At 42.8% G+C, this 11,266-nt stretch overlaps 1 protein-coding gene across 1 annotated transcript in view; it reads right to left on the bottom strand.

The window, feature by feature from the left end:
* Positions 1-11,266, bottom strand: part of NDRG2 (NDRG family member 2) — a 2,287,731-nt gene that overhangs the window by 1,878,192 nt on the left and 398,273 nt on the right. The window contains exon 4 of the mRNA XM_044058563.1: positions 2,692-2,812. Within this exon, the coding sequence (XP_043914498.1) occupies positions 2,692-2,812 (121 nt within the window). The remainder of the gene's footprint in view (positions 1-2,691; positions 2,813-11,266) is intronic.

Below are 11,266 nucleotides of genomic sequence, written 5' to 3'. Positions count from 1 at the left end.
AATTGTTGAAATTGATTATTTTTTTCTTTACACTGAGGTGTTAGTCTTGGTGAGGGCAGGATGCTACTCAGGGTCAGGGTCATACCAGCCTGGGCTACTTGATCAGAGAGTTCTTCCATGTCTCTTTTCATGTAGTCCAGGGAGGTATGTCTCAGGTCATTCACACCAACATGAACAATGACAGAGTCATATTTGTACTTGTTCTGGAGTGACCTGAGTGCTTGTGTTATGTGGCAGATTCTGGCTCCCGACAGGCAGCTAACAGTAAACTTCTGCATGTCCAGCATAGTGAGTGGGCCATCAGTGTGCCTTACTATAGAATCACCTATTACTAGTGTGTTAGGTATGTTATTTCGCCTTAAGGGCTGTGATTGTGCGGCACACTGATTTTGTGTTTTATGTGTTGTCTGGTTTGTGACAGGAGGTGCAGGTTGTTTGGGTGTCTGCTTTGGAGGTCTCTGATGCTTTTGCAGGTTTTTATTTAGGGCCTCAGAGTACGACTTTGTGTATTTATGTGCATTTTTTACCAGTGCTGTTTTAGTAGGTCTGTGTGTGGCTGGAGTTGTGGTGCAAGTGTTAACCTTCTCCTCTTGACTGTCTGTTCCAGTCTTGGGTGGAGACAGCTTAGCTTCCAGTTTGGCTGTACAACTGCATCTCTTGCATATGTTAGTGTTTTGTGGTAGGAGGAAAGGGTTGTCTGTGTACATGAGGCAGTTGTAACATTGCCTCAGGATACCCAGATTCACCAGCTGGACTGGAGAGTGCACCTGAAGTTGCCCTTTGGTCATGCCTGAATAGTAGGGTGAGCTGCTTAGTCACTTGGTTTGTGAGGGGTGAATAAAGAGTTTTGCCCTGCTGGGCAATCAGTGTCAGGGTATATTAGTGCTTGCTATTAGGTCTAAGCAAAAGCTGGGCTGTAGGATGCTTTTTGAGTGCTTAGGTTGAGAGTTAAACTAGTTTCAAGGGAAAAACTGAAGAGGAGACTCAGTGGAGCCGGGAATAATTTAAACGTAGCTAACCAGTACTGCCCGGTGTGCAAAACCGTGCAAACGCGGTTTTTATAGCAGGGAAATGAAAGAGAGAGACATTAGCCCAAAATTGCCAATAAACTACTAACTTCTGGGCTGGAACCACTCCTACAGGGACAGATAGGTTTCTCAAAGCTCCCCTCTCTCACAGGTGAACAGAGAAACTTCCTTCTATCCAAGTAAGGTATGGGTAACTCAGAAACTAGTATCACAGCCCTGAATTCAGCACTAGCCTGAAAACTGGACTATACTAGCTTAGAAAGGTAGGAAACAAGGAATGTTTTTTTTTTTTAAAGATAAGGCAAAAACAGTAAAAAATACACTTAAAACAGCTTTAAACTACTACAAATGATCAGAAAAGGCTATGGCACTTTAGTGTGTAGCCTACAACAGTTAAATTATTTAAACAAAAAACAACTTTTTAAAAGTGCAGGCAGTCAAATAAGTACAATATGTGAATAAAGCAAGCTTTTAAATCACAATAAATGTTGGAAAAATCTGCATTTAGGCAGAAAACAGTTAAGTACAGCAAGAAAGTACAGAAAACTGATACTTAATCACTCCAAAGTCTCTCTGCTAAGCTAGAAGGCTTGTATCAGTTTAAGGCTTGCTAGTGCTACCCAGCAGGTTAGTTACAGGAAAGATGGGAAACAAGCCCAGATGTGGCCTTTTAAACCAGAAAGTTGAAAGAGACAGACAAACTGTCCAAATGGTCAATAAACTACAATTTCTGGGCCAAGAACCTCTCCTCTCGTGGTAGACAGGCTACCTAGTGCTTACCACTCCCACTGATAAGCTAGAAGGCTTTCCTCCGACACAGAAAGACTTGCGGGGCTCAAAAGCTTAGAAACAGTCCTGGATACAGCAACTCTGTATCTGGACTAGGCTAGTTACAGGAAAGGTGGGAAACAAGCGCAAGTGCGGCTTTTAAACCAGAACGTTGAAAGAGATGGAAAAAAACTGCCCAAATAACCAATAGCTACATGTTCTGGGCTAGGAACCACTCATCTTGTGGTAGATAGGCTACCTAATGCTTACCACACCCACTGATAAGCTAGAAGGCTTACCACCAACACAGAAAGGTTTGGGGGGCTCAGAAGCTTACAAAGAGTCCTGGAATACAGCAAATCTGTACCTGGACTAGACTAGTTACAGGACGCTTTTAAGCCAGCAAGTTGAAAGAGATGGAAAACTGCCCAAACGGCCAAATCAACTACAATTTCTGGGCCAAAACTCACTCTTCCCGTGGAGGATAGGCTACCTAGTGCTTACCACTCCCACTGATAAGCTGGAAGGTTTTCCTCCAACACAGAAAGGCTTGGGGGCTCAGAAGCTTACTAACAATCCTGGATACAGCAACTCTGTAACCGGACTAGGCTAGTTATAGGAAAGGTGGGAAACAGGCACAAGTGCGTTTTTCAAACCAGAAAGTTGAAAGAGATGGAAAAAAAACTGCTCAGACAGCCAATAGCTACAATTTCTGGGCTAGGGACCACTCCTCTTGTCGTAGATAGGCTGTCTGTATATGACCATGTGTGTCTGTCTGTATATGATGGAATTGCAATGCACATGTCTGTCTGTAGCTCAGGATGTTTATGTTTCCAGGACTTAGCTTGCCATGACACCATCTAAGGGCATCCATGGAGCTGAAATAAATACATACCCCAAAGTGTAAGGAGTAGCTCCATCTTCTTGCCCCGGAGCATCTATATGGCACACAAGAAAGTTTTTCACAATCTCCTGCATATCTTCATTCTTGAACAAGGCATCAAAGCATGTTTTATCTGAAAGCAACAAAAAGTATTTGCATCACAAATACAGTAAAAAAGTGAAAAGAAGTGCATTAGCATATAAAATGTCTGACATACAAGAAACAAAAAATAAGGACACTTTTTGCAATAACGGATTTTTTTTCTTCCTGACAGTTGCCCATCTGTATCATAATTCATTCAAAGGGCAGTGAATAGAAATGAATGCATGCCGATTATACATACTTTAACACAACAAATCAGACAGTTCCATTCCAAAAGGAAGAACCTTGTCAAGCAATCAGCTCTGGAAGGGACTAGTTCTAACAGTGTTAGACATTATGCATTATAAAAGTCTCTGAATCGTGTCTGCCAAAGAATAAGCACCTGATGTAAGGTACATCTAAGGGAAAGACACTGGAACATTACAGATAGTTTGCTACCAAACTGGATGAGCTACAAACAGGGCTTTCATTACTGAACCCTAAGGCTGTCATCACTGCCACTAACTCGAATTTCTCATCCTTCTTGGTAGATTCAGTTCCACTCAACTACAGTCTACCCTTGGAATATCCAACATGTTCTGGACAGAACCTAAACATGGCATGACAAAGGAGTTCTGAGCACTCATGCAAGCTATCTGCTTACGTGGCTAGTTAAAGCAAACTAATGGTTAAGACCCCAGTAACTAGATGGCATGCTATCTGCATCACCTCAGACATCTAACAGAGATGGAGTTCATTCACCACAACTGTTTCTCCATACTTCATTAATGCCAATAAAAGCAGGCACATCTGCCAAACAGCCATATTATAAAAGAGTAAATATGAAAACACATCACTAAATGTCGGCAGAAAAGAGTGTGAAATGCTGCCACTGCACTTCTCTCACGGTCATCCTGTGTGTGCACTTCTCTCACGGTCATCCTGTGTGTGCACAGCCATCATATACAAGTAATTCTATATATGATCAATAATACACTACTGTAACATAGAGCAGACCTGTTACAAGCCTTAACATGCATAGAGTTATTGTTAATAAGGTTCTCCTTCTAAAATGAAGTTCATCTATAACATATACTACAGTTACTAAATTACCCATATTAACAGCAGATGAACTGAAAATTGTCTGAAAATATATAGTTTGTACAAACATGGACAACACGCAGTCCGGTTTTGTACTTAATTTGATAGGTGATGTTCAGACTTAAGTTAAAGCTTATTTTTAGGGACAGCAGAACTGACTCTAAATGGGTCAGAGATGCTGTGTTGTGTTAAAGTTACTGTGTCGCACTACATTTCAGTGTGTTATAGAATTGCTGTATTGTGTTAGTGCTACTTTGTTGTGTTACAGCTGCTATATCGCACTACATTTCAGTGTGTTATAGAGTTGCTGTGTTGTGTTACAGTTCCTGTGTTGTACTACATTTCAATGTGTTATAGAGTTGCTGTGTTGTGTTGCAGCTGCTGTGTCAGACTACATTTCAATGTGTTACAGAGTTGCTGTGTCGTACTACATTTCAGTGTGTTGTAGAGTTGCTGTATTGTGTTAGTGCTACTTTGTAGTGTTATTGCTGTGTCGTACTACATTTCAGTGCAGTATAGAGTTGCTGTGCTGTGTCGTACTATATTTCAGTGTGTTGTAGAGTTGCTGTATTGTGTTAGTGCTACTTTGTTGTGTTACTGCTACTGTGTCGCACTACCTTTCACTGTCTTATAGAGTTGCTGTGTTGTGTTGCAGCTCCTGTGTCATACTATATTTCAGTGTGTTATAGAACTGCTGTGTTGTGTTACAGCTGCAGTGACGTACTGCATTTCAGTGTGTTATAGAGTTGCTGTGTTGTGTTAGTGCTACTTTATTGTGTTAGAGTTGCTGTTTTGTACTACGTTTCAGTGTGATATAGAGTTGCTGTGCTGTGTTAGTGCTACTTTGTTGTGTTACAGCTGCTGTGTCGCACTACCTTTCAGTGTCTTATAGAGCTGCTGTGCTGTGTTGCAGCTTCTGTGTCGCACTACATTTCAGTGTGATATAAAGCTGCTGTGTTGTGTTACAGCTGCAGTGCCGTACTGCAGTTCAGTGTGTAATTGAGTTGCTGTGTTGTGTTAGTGCTACTTTGTTGTGTTAAAGTTGCTGTGTCACACTATATTTCAGTGTCTTATAAAGCTGCTGTGTTGTGTTGCAGCTCCTGTGTCTACTACATTTCAGTGTGTTATAGAGCTGCTGTGTTGTGTTACAGCTGACGTGTCGCGCTACATTTCAGTGTGTTATTGAGTTGCTGTGTTACAGCTGCTGTGTCTCACTACATTTCAGTGTGTTATACAGTTGCTGTGTCGTACCACATTTCAGTGTGTTATACAGTTGCTGTACTGTGTTAGTGCTACTTTTTTGTGTTAGAGCTACTATGTCACACTACATTTCAGCGTGTTACACAGTTGCTGCATTGTGTTGCAGCTGCTGTGTCGTACTACATTTAAGTGTGTTATAGAGTTGCTGTGTTGCCGCTGCTATATCACACTGCATTTCAGTGTGTTGCAGAATTTCTTTATTGTGTTAGTGCTACTTTGTTGTGTTACAGCTGCTGTGTTGCACTACATTTCAGTGTGTTACAGAGTTACTGTATTATTGGTACTACTTTGTTGTTTTAAGGTTGCTGTGTCATATTACATTTCAGTGATATAGAGTTGCTGTGTTGTGTTCCAGTTGCTGTGTCGTACTACTTTTTAATGTGTTATAGAGTTGCTGTGTCGTACTACATTTCAGTGCATTATAGAGTTGCTGTGTTGTGTTACAGCTGCTGTGTCATACTGCATTTCAGTGTGTTATAAAGTTGCTGTGTTGTGTTACTTCTACTTTGTTGTGTTAGAGTTGCTGTGTCGTAGTACATTTCAGTGTGTTATTGAATTGCTGTACTGTGTTAGTGCTACTTTGTTGTGTTAGAGTTGCTGTTAACAGTTTCAGGTGTACTCTCCAGTCCAGCTTGTGAATCTGGGCATCTTGAGGCAATGTTACAATTGCCTCATGTACACAGACAACCCTCTCCTCCTTCCAACAAACACAAATGTATGCGAGAGATGCAACTATACAGGCAAAGTGGAGGCCAAGTTCTCTCAACCCAAGACTGGAACAGTCAGTCAGGAGGAGAAGGGAAACACTTGCACCACACTACCAGTCTCACAAAGACCAGTCATACCTGCACCAGCAAACAACACACATAAATACACAAAAACATACTCAGAGGCTCTAAATAAAAATCTGCCAAAGCAGCAGAGACCTCCACAGCAGACGTCCAAGCAACCTCCACTCTCTTAACAAAAACCACGTATCACATACTTCACTAAGTCAGTGTGCCATGCAATCACAGCCCTTAAGGCTAAATAACACACCCAATACACTAGTAATAGGTGGCTCTATTGTCAGGCACACTGACATCCCACTCACTAGACTGAACAAAGAGAAGGTTACTGTAAGCTGCCTGTCGGGTGCCAGGATCCGCCACATAACACAAGCACTCAGGTCACTCCAAAACAAGTACAAATATGACTCTGTCATTGTCCATGTTGGTGTGAACGACCTGAGACGTACCTCCCTGGACTACATGAAAAGAGACATAGAGGAGCTCTCTGATCATGTAGCCCAGGCCGGTATGACCCTGACCCTAAGTAGCATCTTCCCCTCACCAAGAATGATGCCACAATATACAGATAAAATTATCAATTTTAACAATTGGCTAAGCTATTGGTGTCATTCAAAGGGGATCCAGTGTCTGTCAGCCTGGGATGACATGCTAGACAAGCCACACTGCTTCGCCAGAGACGGCTTGCACCTGTCGCCCTTAGGCTTTTTAATACTGGCCAAGGCTCTTGCCACCCCCATAGTGCCTTTTTTAGGCAAGGCTAAAAAGACAAACCCACCTCCATAAACAACACAAGTAACCAAAAACTGAGGGTAATGCTACTCAATGCCAGAAGTCTAAACCTCAAAATGCATGCACTCTAGGCACTCCTCAGTATGGAGAAAATCGATATATGTGCAGTAACAGAAACCTGGTTCAAGGCTCCAGAGAGCACCCCAGCACTACCAGGCTACAACTCATACCATACCTTTCGGCCCCAGAACACGGACCAAAATACAAAAGGAGGGGGTGTGCATCCATTTTCATAAAGGATACCCACACCTCCAGGTTAGTAGCACAGCACGAGGCCTCGGAGACCATCCATGTGCAACTAACAGTGGGCAAAGCTGCTTTTCAGATTGTAGCTTGCTACAGATCACCCGCCTTGTCTCAGGACCCCCACTCAGCATTCCTGAGAACATTGGAAAATATGAAGGTCCTACCCAAACTCCATGATATTGGGTGATTTCAACTACCCAAACATTGACTGGGAAAACTACTCAAGTACAAACTCCTTTGCCCAATGCTTCCTAAAGTTTATAAACTCAAACGCCCTGGAACAACTGGTCACCACTCCCACAAGAGGTGACAACATATTGGACCTGATTATCACCAACATGGGGGATCAGTGTTCCACACCAGAGGTAAACGCCTCGCTGGTAAGATCAGACCATAAACTAATCACACTGGACATCCACATCCCGACCCCACCCCCAGTCAAGGAAACCACTGTGAAAAACTTTTCAAAAGCAAACTTCACACTTCTCAAGACCGAGGTGGAAAGTTTCAAAGCCCCCTTGCTAAAGGATAATGCTGCCCAAACCACAGAATCCTTTACAAATGCATTCTATGAGCACCTACAGGAATGCATGGATCAAGCCATCCCAAGTAAAACCAAGACTCACTCCTCCAAAAAGAGGAAACCAGTCTGGTGGTTCCCGGCCATAAATAAGCTATACAACAGAAGGAGGAAACTATTACATGACAGAGCAAAATCCCAAAAAGGGAAGGCATCCCTGATCAGTATTAGCAAGAAACTACAATCCCTCATAAAATCATCCAAGGCCAGCTTCGAAAGAAAAATTGCCAAAGACTCTAAAGATAATCACAAAGCCTTCTTTAGCTATGTCAAGAACCTAGGTGGCAACTCTCAGATCTGCTCTGAGCTAGTGCAAAATGGCAAAAAATAGACTGAACCAACTGACATTGCCAACATCCTGGCTGACAGGTTCAGTGAGAACTGTACCCCCCGTCACCCCCAAAAGGGCCCGTGTCCATCCCAGAAGAATGTAGAGCCCCAGACACACAGGTGAAAACAGCCCTCTCCAAAGCCCTCTCCAAAGCCAAAAACACAGCATCAATGAGACCAGATTGTAATGCAGGCTGTGTCTTACACGAGCTCCAAAACGAACTAAACCCTCACCTAAATTCACTGTTCAAACTCAGCCTTACCACAGGCTATGTACCCAAAGAATGACGTACAGCAACAGTTATCCCGCTCCACAAAGGTGGTGCCACAACAGATCCTGGGAACTATCACCCTATAAGCCTGACTAGCCTGGTCTGCAAGGCTATGGAGTGCATCATCATGGAACTCATTAACAGAGACATTGGGAACCTCCAGACACTGGACCCTACCCAATTTGGCTTTGTTAAAGGCAGATCCTGCCTCTTAAACCTAGTTGACTTCTTTGAAACAGTTACCAAGGTCATAGATGAGGGTAAGGTACTCCACACAGCCTACCTGGACCTCGCTAAGGCCTTCGACACTATTCCCCACTCTGGCATTTTAGATAAGCTTACCAGCTTGAACATTAACCCCTACATCACGAGATGGGTTGCCAACTGGCTCACGGATAGAACTCACATGGTTAGAGTTGCGTGTGCCATGTCCAACTCTAAACCGGTTACAAGTAGCATCCCACAGGGCTCAGTCCTGGGACCCCTCCTGTTAGGTATATACTTCTCTGTGGTACAGGCAAGCACAGGAGAACTATGGCTGACCAAGTTCGCAGATAACTGCAAACTGGGGGCCATAATCGACTCTCCAGCTGACACAGATATCCTCCATAAGGGTCTCACAGAGATGAACACCTGGTGTCAGAACCATGGCCTCAAGCTAAATGCCAAAAAGTGCATAGTCATCCCCTTTGGGAAAAACAAAGTGCCCACAAACTATCACATAGGTGGTAATCCACTAAGTACGGAAGATGTAATTAGGGATCTGGGGACCCAGGTAGATAGCAATCTCTCCTTTGATAATCACATTGCCAAAGTGGTTAGAAAATCCTTCTATGTAGCCCACCTAATCATGAAAGGGTTCACATCTAGATCAAGAGAGGTCATTGTGCCCCTCTACTCATCACTCATCAGGCCCATAATAGAGTACAATGCCCCATTTGGAATGTACCTTACTCGACACCTGCAACAGCTGGAAAGACCACAGAAGTACCTCACCAAAAGGATCGTGGGTCTCAAACAGATGCCCTATGCAGCTTGACTAAAGAAACTCAAGCTCTACTCAGTTGCTTACCGCCTACTCAGAGGTGATCTCTGCCTGATGTACAAGGCCATGTCTAACCCAGAATTAATGGACATGCTCCACCTCAAGAAAAACAAATCTCTTAGAGCCACATGCTCCAGGGATTTAAACCTCAGCACAACAATAAATAGGACATGCTGGAGGGATAGATTCCTGTCCCAGAGACTTCCCTTGCTCTGGAATAGAATCCCAATCTATGTTAGGCAAAGCCCCTCACTGACTCACTTCAAGAGAATGGATGGGAAATCGTAAATTTACCCCTGGGATCACTTCAATGGCCCTGCTGGACAGAGGCCCAGGAAACTAATCTAAAAGGGAGGCAAAAGCCAACACATTCTGGCTAGGCTTATAAATGCCCTTGGGCAGATAGCCTAGTACCTACCTATGAACCTGTGTCGTACTACATTTCACTGTGTTATACAGTTGCTGTGTTGTGTTAGTGCTACTTTTTTGTGTTATAGCTGCTGTGTCGCACTACCTTTCAGTACCTTATAGAGCTACTGTGTTGTGTTGCAGCTTCTGTGTTGCACTACATTTGAGTGTGTTATAGAGCTGCTGTGTTGTGTTACAGCTGCGGTGTCATACTGCATTGACGTGTGTTATAGAGTTGCTGTGTTGTGTTAGTGCTCCTTTGTTGTGTTCAAGTTGCTGTGTCACACTATATTTCAGTGTGTTCTAGAGTTGCTGTGTTGTGTTACAGCTGCTGTGTCACACTACATTTCACTGTGTTATTGAGTTGTGTTACAGCTGCTTGTCGCACTACATTTCAGTGCGTTATAGAGTTGCTGTGTTTTACTACATTTCACTGTTATAGAGTTGCTGTACTGTATTAGTGCTACTTTGTTGTGTTACAGCTGCTGTGTCATACATTTCAGTGTGTTATACAGTTGCTGTGTTGTATTAGTACTACTTTGTTGTGTTACAGCTGCTGTGTCACACTACATTTCCGTGAGTTCTAGAGTTGCTGTGTCGTACTACATTTCAGTGTGTTATACAGTTGCTGTACTGTGTTAGTGCTATTTTTTTGTGTTAGAGCTGCTATGTCACACTACATTTCAATATGTTATAGAGTTGCTGCATTGTGTTGCAGCTGCTGTGTCGTAGTACATTTCAGTGTGTTATAGAGTTGCTGTGTTGTGTTACAGCTGGTGTCACACTGCATTTCAGTGTGTTATAGAATTGCTGTATTGTGTTAGTGCTACTTTGTTGTGTTACAGCTGCTGTGTCGTACATTTCAGTGTGTTATAGAGTTGCTGTGTTGTTACAGCTGCTGTGTCATACTACATTTCAGTGTGTTATAGTGTTGCTGTGTTGTGTTAGTGCTAGTTTCTTGTGTTACAGCTGCTGTGTTCCACTACATTTCAGTGTGTTATAGAGTTACTGTATTGTTAGTGCTACTTTGTTGTGTTAGAGTTGCTGTGGTGTTTTACATTTTAGTGTTATAGAGTTGCTGTGTTGTGTTACAGTTGCTGTGTCGTACTACTTTTTAATGTTTTATAGAGTTGCTGTGTCATGTTACAGCTGCTGTGTTGTACATTTCAGTAAGTTATAGAGTTGCTGTGTTGTGTTCCAGCTGCTGTTGCACTACATTTCAGTGAGTTACAGAGTTGCTGCAATGTGTTAGTGCTACTTTGTTGTGTTAAGAGTTGCTGCATCGTACTACATTTCAGTGCATTATAGAATTGCTGTGTTGTGTTACAGCTACTGTGTTGTACTACATTTCAGTGTGTTATATTGTTGCTGTGTTGTGTTAGCGCTACTTTGTTGTGTTAGATTTGGTGTGTCACACTGTATTTCAGTGTGTGATAGAGTTGCTGTATTGTGTTAGTGCTACTTTGTTGTGTTACAGCTGCTGTGTTGCACTACCTTTCAGTGTCTTACAGAGCTGCTGTGTTGTGTTGCAGCTCCTGTGTCGCAATACATTTCAATCTGTTACAGAGCTGCTGTGTTGTGTTACAGCTGCAGTTTCGTACTGCATTTCAGTGTGTTATAGAGTTGCTGTGTTGTGTTAGTGCTACTTTGTTGTGTTAAAGTTGCTGTGTCACACTATATTTCA

The sequence above is a fragment of the Protopterus annectens genome, chromosome 16.part0 (assembly GCF_019279795.1).
Source record: "Protopterus annectens isolate FY-2018-M chromosome 16.part0, PAN1.0, whole genome shotgun sequence".
NCBI lineage: Eukaryota > Metazoa > Chordata > Ceratodontiformes > Protopteridae > Protopterus > Protopterus annectens.
Note: the sequence above shows the minus strand (reverse complement) of the source record. Positions and strands in the feature narration are given on the sequence as shown.